Raw genomic sequence first — 18,351 nt, forward strand, 5'->3', positions numbered from 1 at the left:
TTGATTTTTTCTGTAACTTGTTACAAGAGTTCATTTGGAATTATCCTTCTAAGAGTTTGGCCCAGTTATAAATATGAAGGAAAAGAAGAAAATTAGCGCAAGATTAATTATTCACAACCCGAGTTCGTATTTTACTCCAGAACAGATTAAACTATGAACTAATATATAAAAATAAAAATTTACTCTATTTATAAAATAAATTTTTATTTTTTGTTTATTGTTTCATTACTTACTTCATTTTGGAGTAATATATGCAGTAGGTTGGAGGTGTCATTAAAAGGGATCATACCCAGGAACAACTTCAAAAGTGAAAAATCATCACATATTTATATATGTCTGAAAATCTTTTATTTACAAAATAAAATATTTAATAAGCCTTCTCGAGATGTTAATAAAAGCGGTCTAATGAAAAAAATTCAAACAATATTTCGGAAATAACATAACAAGATGAAATAATTTACATGTTATATTAATAAAAAGATATTTATATGGAAAATGACATTTTGAACTAAACCGTAAACTCTAATATTATATAAATCTGGAATTTAACTATCCAAACTAACTCAAAACTAAAAAAAATTGTTACATAACTCATATATTGCCCAAATTCCATATATATATGATGTTAGACATTTAATATATGATATCTCGATTATAATATGAGAGTGGTAAGTTTTCCCCAAATTATCTAATAAACCAGTTATTTACGATTTTTATTTTGTTCCGTATTTTTACTGTTTTATATATATAAAAAAGATTCTATTAAATTATATATAAAGCCTTTCTCAAATTATACCAGAAAAACAGTTATCAGAAATTTTGGATGTTATAAACAATTTAATTTAAAATTTAAAACTAGTTTATAGGTTATATAACTTATATATTAAGCTCTAAAAAAATTTAATGTTAAGAGTTAATCTTTTATTGGTGTTTATGCCCAAAACCAGTAATGTGTATTGGTCTAATCTACACTTATGAGTAGGGATTTGATTCTAAAATGTTTACACTTATGAGACGGGTTTTAGTTTATTGGTGTTTATTACAATTTTTAATTTGTACTAATGTTTGATTCGATCAGGTATTTGGTTAATCAAGTACTTGTCTAAATTTTAAATACTTGTTAGTTATTTGGTAATACTTGTTATTTGTTTATTAATGTTTAAATTTTAAACTAAGTGTATCAGAACTTTTAAACAGAGCTAGGCATATGAGAGATACTTTTGCTTTCCAAATATTTATTTTGAGATTTTTGTCATTCCAACCTAATTTAAAATCTTCAAAACTATTTTTCTTTTTTTGGTTCTTATAATTATTTATTTTAACAAATACATAGACTAAAATTAAATTAGAATATCTTAAGTACACCAAAATTGAATAATAAGATAAATATTACATAACATTAAAATAAAGTTCACACAATAAGAAATACATTAAATAAATTTCACACAAAATAAAAAGAACATTACACAAATTTAACAAAAATTTAACACAAATTAAAGCAAATTACATAAACACTTAATATGAAAATAATGCTTGAATAATTTGGTATTTTGTATGTAACTTTCTAAAATTTGTAGGTATGGTTGTTGTTTATTTTATATGAAATTATATTATTTTTATATAATATAATAATATTTTGTGTTGTATAATATATCAAATGTATGTTTTGAACGTATTTGTCAGGATTTATTATTATTAGTAACTTTTGTTAATATTAAGAACTATAATATAACTGAATAATCTTTTAAGGTTTTTTTGAAGATTCATGGTTAGAGCAATCTACCCCAAATCCTAATTTTGAAGTTTTTCTTCCCTTAAAATAAAATCTTGGGTTAGAGATGCTTTAAGTCATTTGATTTACTATGTTGAGACAATTCTCTAGTCTATATTTGAGAAGTGATTTGCCACATGTCTTCTCTACAATCGTTTTCACACAAAAAATTGTGACGTGGCTATTAAGATTGATGACATGTCATATGGTTAAATATGACATGGACAATTACATTTAATGCTAATATATATTTTTGGAAATCTTTTTAGAATATAGCAATAACTCATATATTACATTTAATATTAATTTATATTTTTGGTAAACTTTGTAGAATATGGTAATAACTCATAAATCATCACTAAAATAAATATATTCAAATATGATATTATGAATTTCGAAATATTATATAATTTTACTTTTATAATAATAAAATTTTTATTATCTAAAATTTTCTAAATTTTCTGAATTAAAAAAAATAAATTGTAATATCATTAGTTTCTTTTAGATATCTAGAAATTATATAAATATTATTTAGTTTTAAATTTTGATAACTATACAATTTTATATGATTTTTAGTAATTTTGTACAAGTTGATTTAATAATTTAACCAAATGAAATAAATAATTTTTTTATCTAAGATTTTAAATTTATATATATACATACCCTAGTCTATATTTGAGAAATGATTTGCCACATGTCTTCTCTACAATCGTTTTCACACAAAAAATTGTGACGTGGCTATTAAGATTGATGACATGTCATATGGTTAAATATGACATGGACAATTACATTTAATGCTAATATATATTTTTTGAAATCTTTTTAGAATATAGCAATAACTCATATATTACATTTAATATTGATTTATATTTTTGGTAAACTTTGTAGAATATGGTAATAACTCATAAATCATCACTAAAATAAATATATTCAAATATGATATTATGAATTTCGAAATATTATATAATTTTACTTTTATAATAATAAAATTTTTATTATCTAAAATTTTCTAAATTTTCTGAATTAAAAAAAAATAAATCGTAATATCATTAGTTTCTTTTAGATATCTAGAAATTATATAAATATTATTTAGTTTTAAATTTTGATAACTATACAATTTTATATGATTTTTAGTAATTTTGTACAAGTTGATTTAATAATTTAACCAAATGAAATAAATAATTTTTTATCTAAGATTTTAACTTTATATATATACATATATATTCTTAAATATAATTTAAAATAAAAAATATTTTCTATTAATTTTATGCTTAATTAATGATATTTATATTAATTATTAGTCAAAGTAATAAAATATATAATATTAATAAATTACATTTTAAAATATAAAATTTAACTTTTAAAAAATTCATCACTACACATGGTGCATGAAAACATCTAGATTAATAATTGTGACATAGCTACTAAAATTGATGACATGTCTTACAGATTAATATGACATGGACAATTATATTTAATGTTAATTTATATTTTTGATAAAAAATTTAAAATATGGTAATAACTCATATATTATATTTATTATCGATTTATATTTTTGGACTTTTTAAAAATATGACAATAACGCATAAATCATCATTAAATAAATATATTCAATTATGGCATTTCAAATTTTGAAATATCATTTAAATTAAAAATATTTCAAAAATATATACATATTTTTAGAAAATTATAAAATTAAATCATAAAATCAAATTAAATCGTAAAATCATTAGTTTCTTATATATATTTACAGATTTTATAAATATTGTTTAATTTTAATTTTTGACAATTCTGAAATTTTACATATTTATTTAATATATTTAATTAAAATAAATAGATAGAAAAATCTACCTAAGATTATAATTTTAAATATATACATGCACATTCTTAAATATAATTCAAAATAAACAAAATTGGTTTTATCTTAATTTTAATGTTCAGTTAAATCAAATTTATATTAAAATATTGATAAGAAAAAAGAAAATTTATAATATTAATAAAAAATAAATATAATTTATATTTATCTTTTAGAAAATATTTTAAAATTCTTTTACTGCTCATTGTGCAGGAAAACACCTAGTTATATCAAATATTCAAAAATCAATACTCTTTTGGATTATTATTAGAATGCAAAAATACATAACTTAACAGGTAGCAAATATTATAGCGGACTATGCATTTTTACAACAAATAAAGAGGAAAAAAATAGTAAAGCAAATAACGAGAAATAAATAGTAAAACAAATAATGAGCCAGGTATTAGGAAACACAATGATTTTTGATGTTTAACCCGTATTTACAATAATACTAGGTGTTTTCCTGCACCATGTGCATTAAGAAATTTTTCAAAATTTAATTTATATTTAAATATAAAGTTTTTATTCAATAATATAAATTTTATTATTTTTTACCAGTATTTAGATATAGATTTGATTTAGTTAAATATTTAATTAAGGTAAAATGGTTTTTTAAAAATATATATTGAAGAATATATATGTATATATTTAAATAATAATCTTAGATAGTATTTTCTATCTATTTATATTGGTTAAATATATTAAATCAATGTGTATGTTTTTCACAAATTAGATCAATTTGTATAAAACTAAAAAAATGATATAAAATTGTATAATTATCAAAAATTTAAACTAAACAATATTCATAAAATTTGTAGATATATAAGAAACTAATGATTATACGTTTAGAAATCTATTTTTTTAATGTAGCAATTTCGAAAGCTTTAGTAATCAGATTGTATAATTATAGAAAATAAAATAAAATAACATTTTGAAATTTGTAATTTTATATATGAATATATTTATTTAATAGATGACAAATGAGATATTACCATATTTAAAAAAGTTTACCAAAAATAAATATCAATGTTAAATGTAATGTATGAGTTATTACCATATTCTAAAAAGTTTACCTAAAATATAATCAACAATTAATGGAATAACCCATGTCATATTTTTCTGGAAGCCATGTCATCAATTTTATTAGCCATGTCATCATTCTTTTGTGAAACTGATTGTAGAGAAGACATGTGACAAAATCACTTCTCAAATATAGTCTAGGGGATGATTTATGGACTTGTTACTTAACATGACAACGTCAAATACTAGATTTTCAAGCTGAATATAAGATAAATAACAAATATAAACCGAATAGTAAATAGTGATGTTCAGCCCAAATTAGTGAATAGTGGCAATACCAATATATTTTTAACATTAGTCGAATCTCAAAATACAACATCATATAATTTCTATAATATATTACATATGATGTCAACTATCAGCTATGTAATACTGATGAACAACTCTCCGAATAATATTTTCACGATTTAGATGTCCATGTAACAATTGGATCGATGGACATATTCCTTTTGTAGCACAACTACAACGAATCTCAAACCTTGTGTGCAGAAGCTTTAAAACTTTGACCAATAAGTATTGTTATTTGCGTTTTTTTCTTCAAAAAAGGTATTTGTTATTTATAAAAAGTAAAAATCATAAATCCCGAAGTGGCGTGTGATTTTGGCGAGCGTTGCGCGTGGAGAACGTCCCCTATTGGCTTATTATCCATCTTCTGACAAATGAACTGTCGTGAGTCCCTGGCCCGCCTATTAAATTTGTGGTGGGTGTCTTAGCACGTCTGTGGCCCAATATTTAAAAATTTTGCGTTTAGCTGAATTTACAGTTTACCTGAAATTTTCTCATGTCAGATTCAAACTTGTTGCAATGTATTCAAATAGTCGCTTAAATCAGCTTTGACGATACTACCAAAAAGATGATAACTAATGTCACAATCGGAAGCTTTTATTTATTGAAAACATGATTTATACACATTGAAACATAATTTCTTTTAAAAAACTACCAATTACAACTCATAGTGACCGTAATATTTATTTTCTGTAATATCAAAATCAAACCAATGCAAGAAAGCCACGCTGAGAAATCTCGATGTTATGATATGTAATCAATAGACCGTTTTACTTTTTTCATGACTTCACCATTGATGTGGAGTTGGTATAAGCTCAAGGGGAACTTTCTTGGCCACGACGAAAGCTCCAGCTTCTTCCATGTCTATGTCGTCAATGGTCATACCATCAGGCAAACTCCAATCAAAGAAGTAAAGAACGTTGAGTAAACCAAGCTCCACGATAGTTATCCCCGTAGCCATCCCAGGACAGATCCTACGGCCAGCACCGAACGGTAACAACTCGTAATGTTGACCCTTATACTCAACAGGGCTATCGACAAATCTCTCGGGAATGAAATCGTTAGGGTTTTCCCAGCAATTTGGATCACGTCCTATTGAGTAAGTGTTGATCTCGATCATTGTGTTTTTTGGTATATTGTAGCCTTGAATCTTGATGTCAGACATTGTCTCTCTTGGAAGCAAGAGAGGAGCTGGTGGATGTAATCTGAATGTTTCTTGGATCACAAATTTTAAGTACTGAACTCTCTCTAGATCTTGTTCAGTGATTTTTTCTTTGTTGTCACCAAGAGTTGCTCGAATCTCTTGTTGGAGTTTCTTCATCACTCTTGGATGTCTTGTCAGCTCTGTCATCGCCCATATCATGGTGATCGCTCCTGCGTTTACTCCCGCCAAAAATACATCCTGATCATTAAACAAACAAATATTAGTTTTGCCTTTTGAATCTAAAAAAACAGAATGTTTTCTCTTTGTATACTATGTTTGAAGAAAATATTTCTAATTCTATTTTAGGGTATTTTCTAAAAATAAAAATATCACTCAAAAGATTGTTAGATAGTAAACCAAAAATAAATAAATGAAAGATTGTTATACTCACCGACATAACTCCTTTTAGATGATCATAGGTGACTTTGAAAGAACCGACTTTGCTTTGCTTATTGATCATATCCAGCATGACACCAATGATGTCTGAATGATCTTGAGGTTGTCCTGGCTTCAAATGATCATCGATCACATGTTGAAAGAAATTGCTAAGTCTTGCAAAGGCTTTGTGCAACTCCGAATGTTGGCCAGAGATCCGGTCTATAATCCACCCAAGACCCGTGGGGAAGAAGTCAGTGAACGCGAATGAGCCAAGATTGGTCTCAGACTCGAGCACAAGCTCTTCAACTTTGTCCATATCGACAAAATCGCACTCGTGGAAGTTCTGTCCAAAAGCGAGTCTACATATGATACTCGCGGTAAGAGAGAAAAGAGCTTTTCTCAAATCCACCAAAGTTTGCGTCTCAGCAGATTTCGAGAGTTTCTTGACGAGCAATTCACTCTCTTCTTCTCTGATATACCTGAACGCTTTAAGTTTTTTGGAGCTAAAGAGCTCGAGCATCGCAAGCTTCCTCATCTCTCTCCAATCATCATTGTACTGAGCAAAGCCAATGTCTTTGTAGTTGTACGAAAACAACCTGGTCGCAGATAGCTTTGGTCTAGTACAAGTCTCGAGATCATGAGTCTTGAGAACTTCTTCAGCTGCTTCTCTTGTGGAGAAGACAACCACAGGGACCACGCCGAATCGAAGAAACATCACGGGTCCATAATCTTGAGAGATTTTATGGAAAGATCTGTGAAGGGATTTTCCAAGTTGATGCAAGTTTCCAATGAGGGGAAGACCTATAGGCCCTGGAGGAAGCTTCCCTTTAGAGGGCGAGAGATGTTTCAAGAAGATTAAAAGGAGAGGTAAGAGTAGGATGAAAGAGAGAAAGATAGACATTTCTTGATTCGCTCTCTTTGTTCTTTCTGTAGGTTTCTTGTTTATGTTTTGGAGTGACAATGAGTTGTGGGCGATGCCTAATAAATAGCCAATGAGTGTAGCAAGTGGTAAAGATTTGACTAAATCAAGATTTTGTATTTGTTAGATTGGAAAATTTGAATAATGGCAACTCACTCTAAATGAACTTTGAATTCTCCCGACGGCCCAAAGTAGTGTTGTACGGATGAAGAACCACCGGCATTTTTTTTGGTTTGAATCAATTGGCTGGCGAGGTAACTTGAATGGACCCGGGAAACAATAATACATTTTCTAGAAACAGTATATATATATATATATATATTTTTTTTTTCAGTATATAGATATATAAATATATATAGATATATATCATCTAGTTGGAATTATTATGAATATAAAGAGAAGTGTGAAATTATATCAACTTGACTATTATAAAATAGTAGTTGGAGAAATGAAAATTTAAGTTTTAGAATGCCCTCCTTTAATTTTTTCTTCACTTCAGTTTCTTTTTTATACTAATGTTACTTGTTAGCTAGATATTGTAAGAGTTTATGAAATCTAAATCATTGAAAGCATACAACTACAAGTCAGAATAATCAGATTCATCGAATACTTTCATAAATATCTTCAAAATGTTCAGTCTAGGTGTATCATTTATCTGGAAGTGACAACTTTATCATAAACCATATCGTTATGTATATTAATATTAATATTTCATTTCATTTAAGTAGTCATTATAATTACATGAATATAATTTAAGTGATAAAAACATGATTATCAATCAAGGGAAAAATGAACTAAAATATTTGTAACATACTAGTATTTGGTAATTAAGGTGCAGGATATAAATAAGATAAGTTCAATAAACGGCCATTTAGTTAAGAAAATTATATATACGATTGTTTTTTGTGATGCTGCCCATATCAATGATTTCATCTATTTTCATTCATGGTAATAATTCTACTTTATTTTAGTTTTTATAATATGAGAAGTAAGGAAATTATATTTTTCATTTTCGTGGGAGGAAACGTTACATTTCTCGTACGATTACGTGAACCTTGGCACCTCCGATGAAGCAGCAGTAGTAGATTTTGTTGGCGTATGCGAGTCGTTGGTCAAACAAACTTCAAAACGAAAAGCAAAATTTTACTTGACGTATATGTCAAAAACACAAAAAGTTTATACGTGACGTAGGACTATGTCATTGTGTTATTTTACAATATCTATTCACGTATTCCATTTTGCGAGATTTGAATTTTAGGTATCTTTACTTCAATCAAACAGTTTTCGTGGATGCTGACTTTAAACGGGAACCAATGACTCCTCTAAGAAAAAAGTCACAGATTGTGTCGTGTCTGTTTCCTAAACTGCGTGAGCTAAGGTTACCTCTAGCAGTTTAGTTTTCCAATTTTTAAATATAATTGATCAGAGTATAGTATTAGTTTTAATTCACTAGTTCGCCATCTTTCCCTGATTTGTAATACTATTGACAATTGGTGATGTTAAAACTTTAGGGTTTTCTTTATAATTAGTCTTCATGCCGGTCTACTAGGGTAACGTGCACTATCATAAATACTTATGATATTTAACTATATGAATACGGGTGTGTACATGTATGTGAATAATGAACGTTAAACTTTAGTATTTGATTTCTAGAAATTTTAAGATAGTATACTATTCAAACATTTGACCGTCAATGTAATCTCTCGAGGTTTGTAATCTCTCGAGAAGTGTTAGTGTAAAACTTTGAATTTTCGATCTTCGTAGTACGATCTTATCGTGTGTACGTGGGTGCGAAATCTAGATTTCAATATATACAGCAGCCTAAAAGATTTTTTAAACCAAAAAATTAACAAATATATATGGCGTTAGATGATTTATATTTTATAAGAATAACATATGCGTAAAAAACTGGTGGTGATACCAAAAGCTAACCAAACAATTATCTTCATCTTTTGGGACTTAATTACACCAAATTGATGGGGTCAGAATACATTTGTTACATACTAATCTCTTTCCATCTGGGTCCACATATCCAAATTGGTTGCATAGCACAAATAAGCCCGGTGCAATCTGCTTCTAGACTACTCTCATTACCGTAGCAATTAGTGTACACGACGACAACCTCTGAAGTTTTTTTTTTTTTGAACTTAGCTTTAACAACCTCTGAAGTTTCCGTCTTCGACTCATAAGTTCCAGCCGATACGAGTTGTATAAGGGGCATGCATCCAAGTTACACTCCCGTCCTCTTTATGGTGGTCACTGATTCAAGTATCTATAATTCCGACACTCACGTCCGTAACTGTCGTTTTCAACTCTAATGCTTCCTATTAATTCCAGTACATTTTTTCTAAGTTCTTTTTTTTAATTATGCGATAACAGTTAATATTTGTAGGTAGATAGATATAAGCATATATATATATATGTTATAAAATTCTAAATTACCTTTTTAGTACTTTTCATGAACTATAATATTATACGTTTACTAGTCTTATTAAAAGTAATTTGATAAAAAATAAGACTAATCATAAATTTATTTATTTTTTTGTTAAAAAACACTAGTTCATAATGTCTTACGTACCTTTTTGTTATATATTCTATATTCAACTAATATTAATCTAAATCTACCGTGGGCATATGAAAAATGACCATAGATATCTAATTATCTACGGTCAGAACAATGGAGGATTATGCAACATGTGGCCACAATAAAAAGAAAGGACGTCTGGTTATTATATATATTTAACTACAAGTATTTTTTAGCAACAATTGAAACTCTACCTAGTAGTTAAAGATCTTCTAGTTTAATCTGCCTTAGAAAAAACTAAAATATACTCTAGTTTGTAGTTTTTATCTGGGTTTTTGATAAAAAAGTTTTTAGTGAGGGATTATTGACATTCTTTATGGATTTGTTTTATGAGAAATACTTGGGTTCACTCCTAGAGTGAACTTAAAGGTTCACCAACCAATCATATTATTTCATTTTGTATGAAGATTTTTTTTAAAAAGGAAAAAAGATATTTGGCATTTACTTTTAAAATAAAAAAAATAAAATAAACAAAAAAATAGTTCCAAAAAAAAGAAAATTAATATTATTAACCCCGTCTACACTAAACTTAAATCACAAACTAAACTCTAAACTCTAAACATTAAATCCTAAACTCTTAGGTAATCCCTAAACCCTTGGATAAACCCTAAACTCTTGGATAAATCTTAACCTCAAGTCCTAAGCACTAAACCACAAACAGTAAATCCTAAATTTTTAAATTTACCCAAAAGTTTATTATTTAGTATTTAGTGTTTAGGACATGAGTTAAAGATTTATTCAAGAGCTTAGATTTTATCCAAGAGTTTAGGGTTTACCCAAAGGTTTAGAGGTTACCTAAAAGTTTAGGGTTTAGTGTTTATGGTTTAGAGTTTAGTTTATGATTTAGGATTTAGTGTAGACTGTATTAATAATATTAATTTTTTTTCTTTTCAAACTAATACTATTTTTTTGTTTGTTTTATTTTTTTATTTTTAAAAATAAATGCTAAATATCTTATTTTCTTTTTAAAAAAAATCTACATAGAAAATAAAACAATATGATTGGTTGGTGAACCTTGGGTTCATTCTAGGGGTGAACCCAAGAATAACTCTTTTTTTTTATAAGCGTGGAAATCCAGAGATCGAGGTCAACCGACTAATCCCACGAAATTTGCAGTAGCCATATATTCTTACCATTTAAGACAGTTTCGATGGCCAGCAAAATTCGTACGCTGTATTGGAGTAATCCTTCAGGTGCCACTATCCTAAGCTCGCTGGTTTTTTATGGGATTTTGTTAAATAGATTTCGCATTTCCTTCGTTATTTTTTTCTCTTAATACAGTTGGTTCATTTGTTTCTGGAATTCTATTGAGTCTACAATTTTTGATTCTTCTACAGCATTATTTGAATGATGGATAGCTAATTGTGGACTTGATCACGTGTTCTATATGTGTTTATAAAGTGATATATGGCTACTTTCTTTTTTAGCAAAGATCTATGGCTACTAATATTTTATTATAATAAAGTAACAAACATTGGTCTTTTATGGAGTACATATGCGGGTGGTAGACGTAATCCGCCAATTGCTTTCCACCAAGTTTAACTTTGAAAGTGCGATACAAGTTAATTCAACTTGTTCTTTTAATGAAATTATGAATTATCCCATGATAAAATAAATTTAAACTTAGTTTCCTCTAGCTAACAGAGTTATTTAATACAGAGGACCTGTCTAGCTAACAGAACCTTCTGTAAATCGGAAAACAAATATCAAAACGATTTAGTGGAACTCGTATTATTAGAAACTATTAGTTTAGGCTAAGAAAATGCCATTACTCAATGGTAAGAAGAAACTGGAAGTATTGCAACTAATCTTAAGCCATTTCAGAAAAAAAGGATCAATTTCAGTTAAACGACTAAACTAGCTACATAATTATTTAAAATCCCCGATGCCCGGCGGCCAAAATATTCTAGAATCGGTTGCATCCCCAAGCTTCCCTTAAACCGGCTTACAGAACCGGTTTGGTTAATATATATGTAGCTAGTTTAGTCGTTTAACTGAAATTGATCCTTTTTCTGAAATGGCTTAAGATTAGTTGCAATACTTCCAGTTTCTTCTTACCATTGAGTAATGGCATTTTCTTAGCCTAAACTAATAGTTTCTAATAATACGAGTTCCACTAAATCGTTTTTTTTTTTTTTTTTTAGTGGAACTCGTATTATTAGAAACTATTAGTTTAGGCTAAGAAAATGCCATTACTCAATGGTAAGAAGAAACTGGAAGTATTGCAACTAATCTTAAGCCATTTCAGAAAAAAGGATCAATTTCAGTTAAACGACTAAACTAGCTACATATATATTAACCAAACCGGTTCTGTAAGCCGGTTTAAGGGAAGCTTGGGGATGCAACCGATTCTAGAATATTTTGGCCGCCGGGCATCGGGGATTTTAAATAATTGTCCTAGACGACATGCGAATTAATGGACCACGTAAAGTTGTCAGCTTCCTTTTATTAAACTAAACTTTTTAATCTGGTGAATTTTTCTGACTTAGTCAACATTAACACCATGCACGTACGAAAATACCGAGTCGAGTGCTCAGGTACTCTTAATGAGGCAAAAAGTGATCTACCATACTCTCATGTGATCTGCTATACTCTTATCTGTTTTCATACTCTTGAAGAATGTGGTTAATATCTAAAATACCCCCGACCAATTTAATGAATAAATTAATCGAATGTGGACTCGACTCGATCACTCCGATCCCATCTCCTCTCCTCCACTCGCCCCTCCCGAGTCGACTCGGAATCGACTCGATCACTCCGATCATTCCCTCCCTCTTTGTTCTTCCTCCCAATCGAACTCGATCTCGTCGCTTGGATGCTGGATCATCGAGCTATTAATTCCGTTATACAGGGTATGTATCTCACCATAGACGAACTCATAATTGAATGTCGGGAATCAAAGCTGATAACAATTTGGTTTTGAATTGGAATTGAAGACTCGACTCCAAATTTATAGTTTTAATTGAAAAATTCTTATTCATTTGGGTTTCATGAACTAATCGAGGATCGGAAAGGAATGATTGAATGTGAGGGTATTATGATGATTCAATCGAAGATTAGAGGTGCTTGCTTGCTTATCAGTACTCTATTTGGTTACTGACACAACTCTGTGACATGGTATAACCAAGTATAACGAAGTATAACTTTGATGGTGTAACTGTGTAACCAAGTATAACGTGAATGGTGTAACTGAAAAAACAAGTATAACTTTAAGTGGTTAAATGTTTTTATTGCAGACAATGTCTCCATTTTCGACGAACATACACTTTGATTATGATGGACATTATTCTAAGGATGGAGATGATTATGAATGGATTCCAACCGATGCTCGTTTGTATGCTATATCCTTTAATACATCATCGTTGGAGGAGATCACTTATTCGTTGTTGAAAGAGAAGATATGCAGGAAGATCGGAATAGATCCGTTTACGAAGAGGCTCAATTTGGGTTACATTCCATTGGTAGTGGAACCTAAGAGGCAATCGTATATTTTGGATGATGAAGATGTGTTTGTTTATCTAACATCAGTGGATAGAGAGGAAAGGAGAAGTATTTTGCATGTGGAGGACATCGAAGAATTACAAATAGTTCAAATAACCGAGCAACTGTCGAGAGTTGGAGAGAGCTGTTGTAGTAGGAACTATTGTGAGCGTGAGAGTGGATATGGAGAAGAAGAAAATGTGGGAACAGGTTTGGAGGACGATGAACATCCCCACAAGAAACAGAAGAAGAGTATGTTGTAAACCTTTTCGGTTTCAGTTCAGTTTTGATGTATGAAGTGGTCTAAATTAAGTTCTAAGCCTTTCACTTTCTGTTTTGATGTTTACCTTTCACTTTCGGTTTTGGTGTTTTTATCATATGGGAACGTTTTGAGGTGAAATAAATTTTATTTGTGTGTTGTATAACTAAGTGAAACTGGTATAACTACGTTATGTAAACTGAATAACATGGTTGTAAACTCTAAAGTTTTTAATTTAATTTTATAAGTCATGGAAGTAGTACGCTTTTAGTTTATTAGTAGTGTTATGTTAATTATGATTTAATAAGAATTATTAAAATTATTAAAATTCCATCTCATTGCTCGTAGCAATTGTATAGGAAATACAATGTGTTGTCATAGCTTTATCGCTGAAACTGACTGAGTTAGATTTGATAACTCTATGGCACGAAATCAAGTTTATATGTACGTGATCGTATGGGAAATGAACTTAGGAAACATAATTGCATTGGTGTAACCACCAAATCATTAATTTAAGTAGAGTATAACTAAGATAAATAGAAATAATTAAAAAGTGCAACTTTGACGCTTTCTGTAAAACTGAGTACTTGGTGAAACTTACAACAGAAAAAACCCTGGGATTAATTTTCCCGCTCAGCTTTTCGAATTTCTAATTTCCCTCTTCCCAATTTACTAAAACCCCAGAATCGTTCAATCGAAGTATTAAACACCCATTTTTTAGGTTTTCCCCATTTGCTATCTTCATTTTCTCTCTCTTTCCTAAATCTCTCTCCTCGACCTCACTCCCTCTCCTCCCAAAACCTAGATGTCCGCCGCTTCATCATCCACGACCGATGGTCGGAGACGGGTACGAACTCCGGGGATACCTACTGGGTGTTGGTGCGGGGTGGGCGTCACCGAGCTCATCTCCAAAAGCAATCCAAACCCATATCGCCGGTATTATCGGTGTCTCTTTGCGGCTTCACAGAGGGTACATCCGTTTGTTGTTTACATATGGAACGCTTATGAATCACGCTAACTCGTTTTTTAAAAAAAATCATGTAGCTCGAGAACGACAATCATGTCTTCAAATGGGTTGACGAAGCCTTCACCGATGAGATACAGCAGCTGGACTACCAAGTTCGAATACTCGAAGAAGAAGTTCAGAGTCTCAAAGCAACAATAAGGAACGAAGGAGATATCCGCGAAGGTCCCAAAAAGATGCCCATGATAAAGATATCAGGAGGTTGTGTTCTTCTTACCATCGTTTTAGTTCTAGGAATTATGATGTACAAAAAGTAATTGAAATTCCTAAGAGAATTCCAATTCCTAGAACTAACTGTTATTGCTAAGCTATGTTTTTTTAAGTTATGCGAAGTTGAACAACCATGTTGTTTGGAATTTGTTTGATCTATCGAAAAAGTGTATTATTTTTTATTTTTAGTATGTTAGACAATTGAGAAAGTGAAACTAACACAATATCGAGTCAATATCTGACCTATTTATACGAAAAAGTCGAACAGAGGATTAAGTTAGATTGAGTGAAACCAAAAGTTCAAACAAGTGAGATTAAGTGAAACAAGTTGAAACAACAATTTACACAAGACCTTCAATCCCATATTTTTGAACATAAGGGTCGCTGTTCAGTAGAGACTGCCTGAAGTCCTCAACCTCGGTCAAACGCGGATTGAACCTGAAGTCTGAAAGTCCACCTTCGGTCTGAAGCCATAGATCAGGAGCCTCAAATAAATCTGTATTAATGTAAATGCTTTTAGTAAACGTTTTAGTCCACTATCATATTTAAAACTAGCCACAGAAACTACACTTACTCCAACTCTTGCAGACCTTCCACATCTTAAGGGCCACAATCACCTGTCCACCTTCCACATTTTCAAGACCATCCCGGAAGGCATAGGCCTGCTTGCCAGTTGCCACACATTTAATCTGGCTGTCACTATTCAGAATAAGAGATTCTCAGAATAAAGAAAACGTGTGCCAATTACAATATAAATAAACTTTGCTTGGATCATATGTTGCTTTCTACTTACATGTTGTCCCTTATGTAAAAAATCATCCTTGGTCTTGCAGGGTCATCGAAACGGGCTTCCGTATTGAAGACCACTCCAATTGTATCTACCATATAAGTGTAACTCAACTAAATCAGTTCGTTTCACTTAGTTTCACTTACATCTACCAAAGTTCTGAAACTAAATATGTGACGACTATATGTGAATATATTTATTTTAGCAGCATTCATACCTATGGGATAGTTTCGTTCCTTGTGGGACATGTGAGGGATTGCATGGATGTTCTTGAAGTCCATGAAAAGCCGATTGTTCAGAGGATCGATCATGCGGACTTGTGTGAGTCGCGAAGCAGTTAGTCTGAACCGAGAGTTAGTTGCATTGAAACCTACACAGGAACGTTCAACTCCTACCCGAAAGATTTCCACCCATTCTCCCTCCCTGTTTTCGAGGCCTCTAAAACTTTCATAATCCCCATAAACGGTCATCTCCATCTTGCACCCCTACATAAATAAAGTACAAGGATCAAGTTAAATGATGATGAAAAACTTGAGAGATGATGATGAAAAACTTGAGAGATGATGAAAATCTTGAGAGATGATGAAAATCTTGAGAGATGATGAAAAAACACTTACATCTTCATCTGCTAGGACATAGGAATAGAAAGGCATAACCCTGTTGGTAACCGAGGAATAGAGAGGGTAGACCCTGTGTATTTTGACTCTGAAACGCCAAGCCTTGACGTCGGGGTTATAAGAAGCCTCGGAAATCTGGGAAAGCTTATTGTAGAAGTCTGTCATCTTGTTGAATAGAGATGAGAGAATTTGACTCAGAGATGAGAGAAGAGAAGATAGAACTCGGATATGAGATGAAATGAGAGAATTTGCAGTGTTGGAGTTTAACTACAACTAAATGCAATGGTGATGATTCTAGACGGTGTAGTGTTGTGACGTTTCACGTTTGGTTTCAATGCAAGTGTAGTGTAGAGTCGCGAGGGGTTGCGAGTGTAATGATTATTATTAGAGACTTTTTCAATCGATTAATTACTCTCTCATCTGTCCATCAATACCATTAATTACTGGATTTTTCTCAACCATTTTTATGATCTCTTTTATTGCTTGCTCAGTAAATAATCCATAATATTATATTTATTTTCAAAATATAAAACAATATAATACCTAAATTTTTTAATTTTTACATAGTTCCATATATTTACACTATAAATTCAATATAATTTTACTTAGTTTCATAAATTTAGACAATTAATATCAGTTAGTTTCACTTAAACTGTCAGAAGCGTGCGTGAGAAGTCGTGTAGCGTTGCAAATATCAAGGGTCACGAAGCTATGGTCATAAATTAGGTCATAAATCATGAAATGACAGATTTTTCTCAAACTAAATATTTCAATTATTATTTCTTAGTTTTCTCACCTAATGTTTTTTACATAGTTTCATTTATTCAAACACACCTATTTTTATTCAAACATACATGTTCTTATTCCCTGTACTTGCAGTGAAAAGTCGTGTCTTAAGCCGTCTATCAAATTACACCCTTAAGTGGGATAGTAAATGCAATCTTATCTCTATTATAAATAACACGTAAATCTTTCCATTTACTCGATTAAACGAATATCTCTCAAGTTTTTCATCATCCTTGTACTCTATGTCGAACTTCTACTTGGAATCTGTCCCTCCTTCCATCCTCCATAAGATTCTCTCAAAGGTAGCAACAAACCACATCCGGGACTTCGGTAGTGCTAGAATTGCTTTCTCCGGGTTCAATCAAATAGGCAGAGACGACTACTTCTACCAATCTGCTAATCTCTTTGGCTTTAATGATTGGATTGAAGAGGTTAATGCTGTAAGAACATTCCGACTTAGGTGCTACCAAGCCGGTAATCCAGAGGCCATCTACCTACGAGGTATGCATGAGTTCTTTCAACTTCATTTACTTGATGAAGGAATAGAGAAAATCCGTCTTGCTGCTGAGAGAGGATTGGAGTTGGCCAAGTTTGTAGATGGAATGCTGAACTTAGCGTTTAGTGTAGATGATGGAGGGTTGTTTCACAATTATCCTAACTTTAGTCGTGAGTTTGTTCATCGGATGAATTGCATGATCCGGACTGTTCTACCCTCAGGCCATTGGGGTTACGAGAAACCTCAAGAGTTTATGTCACTACTTGAAAGAATAAAGAATCTCATCTTCTCAAATGATTGCCGCTGCTCCTCCGCAATAGAAGAACCGGTGTTGTGGTGCGATCGTTGTTTCTGGCAATGTGAAGTTTGGGACTTCTGCAATGAAATTCACTTGACAGCTGCCAACTGGCCAATTGAAGATTAGTTGTGGTGTTTATTTCTCGAGTTTATGGCATGTAGTTTTATCTACTTTCACTATGTTTGACTTAATGTAATGTCTCTAGTTTCAATCATCTAGTTTCTCTCTATAAACTAATCTTTGTATATTTTAACTTCAATATATCATTAAAAAATTAACTACATTTCTACTTTTATTTTAACAAATAAACTTCACTAG

General features: G+C 30.8%; 4 protein-coding genes across 4 annotated transcripts; 2 read left to right on the forward strand and 2 right to left on the reverse strand.

Moving 5' to 3' along the window:
• Positions 1–5,567: 5,567 nt before the first annotated feature.
• LOC108851794 (cytochrome P450 71B22) lies at positions 5,568–7,544 on the reverse strand. The gene is made up of 2 exons (XM_018625266.2): positions 6,587–7,544; positions 5,568–6,393 (listed from the first exon to the last, which is right to left on the reverse strand). The coding sequence occupies exons 1-2, from the start codon at positions 7,472–7,474 to the stop codon at positions 5,779–5,781; spliced, it is 1,503 nt and encodes a 500-aa protein (XP_018480768.2). The 5' UTR covers positions 7,475–7,544; the 3' UTR covers positions 5,568–5,778.
• A 7,076-nt stretch (positions 7,545–14,620) lies between these two features.
• Positions 14,621–15,096, forward strand: LOC130511126 (uncharacterized protein At4g04775-like). Its single transcript, XM_057007980.1, has 2 exons — positions 14,621–14,785; positions 14,860–15,096. Exons 1-2 carry the CDS (start codon positions 14,621–14,623, stop codon positions 15,094–15,096), a joined length of 402 nt encoding a protein of 133 aa, XP_056863960.1.
• A 278-nt stretch (positions 15,097–15,374) lies between these two features.
• LOC130511578 (uncharacterized) lies at positions 15,375–16,216 on the reverse strand. The gene is made up of 4 exons (XM_057008738.1): positions 16,054–16,216; positions 15,843–15,927; positions 15,624–15,748; positions 15,375–15,545 (listed from the first exon to the last, which is right to left on the reverse strand). The coding sequence occupies exons 1-4, from the start codon at positions 16,145–16,147 to the stop codon at positions 15,391–15,393; spliced, it is 459 nt and encodes a 152-aa protein (XP_056864718.1). The 5' UTR covers positions 16,148–16,216; the 3' UTR covers positions 15,375–15,390.
• Positions 16,217–17,481: 1,265 nt separating this feature from the next.
• On the forward strand, positions 17,482–18,159 carry LOC130511127 (putative F-box protein At1g67623). Its single transcript, XM_057007981.1, has one exon. It carries the CDS (start codon positions 17,482–17,484, stop codon positions 18,157–18,159), a length of 678 nt encoding a protein of 225 aa, XP_056863961.1.
• The last annotated feature ends 192 nt before the right edge of the window (positions 18,160–18,351 follow it).

This window comes from Raphanus sativus, chromosome 4 (genome assembly GCF_000801105.2).
Source record: "Raphanus sativus cultivar WK10039 chromosome 4, ASM80110v3, whole genome shotgun sequence".
Lineage (NCBI taxonomy): Eukaryota > Viridiplantae > Streptophyta > Magnoliopsida > Brassicales > Brassicaceae > Raphanus > Raphanus sativus.

Excerpts from the sequence above, each read along its gene's own strand:
- LOC130511126 (XM_057007980.1), top strand. The coding sequence starts at position 14,621 with ATGTCCGCCGCTTCATCATCCACGACCGATGGTCGGAGACGGGTACGA. Across the intron at positions 14,786-14,859 it reads TCTTTGCGGCTTCACAGAGG|CTCGAGAACGACAATCATGT; the intron begins GTACATCCGTTT and ends AAAATCATGTAG.
- LOC130511578 (XM_057008738.1), bottom strand. The coding sequence starts at position 16,147 with ATGATCGATCCTCTGAACAATCGGCTTTTCATGGACTTCAAGAACATC. Across the intron at positions 15,928-16,053 it reads GGAACGAAACTATCCCATAG|ATACAATTGGAGTGGTCTTC; the intron begins GTATGAATGCTG and ends CTTATATGGTAG. Across the intron at positions 15,749-15,842 it reads TTTTACATAAGGGACAACAT|TGACAGCCAGATTAAATGTG; the intron begins GTAAGTAGAAAG and ends TATTCTGAATAG.
- LOC108851794 (XM_018625266.2), bottom strand. The coding sequence starts at position 7,474 with ATGTCTATCTTTCTCTCTTTCATCCTACTCTTACCTCTCCTTTTAATC. Across the intron at positions 6,394-6,586 it reads ATCTAAAAGGAGTTATGTCG|GATGTATTTTTGGCGGGAGT; the intron begins GTGAGTATAACA and ends TTTAATGATCAG.
- LOC130511127 (XM_057007981.1), top strand. The coding sequence starts at position 17,482 with ATGTCGAACTTCTACTTGGAATCTGTCCCTCCTTCCATCCTCCATAAG.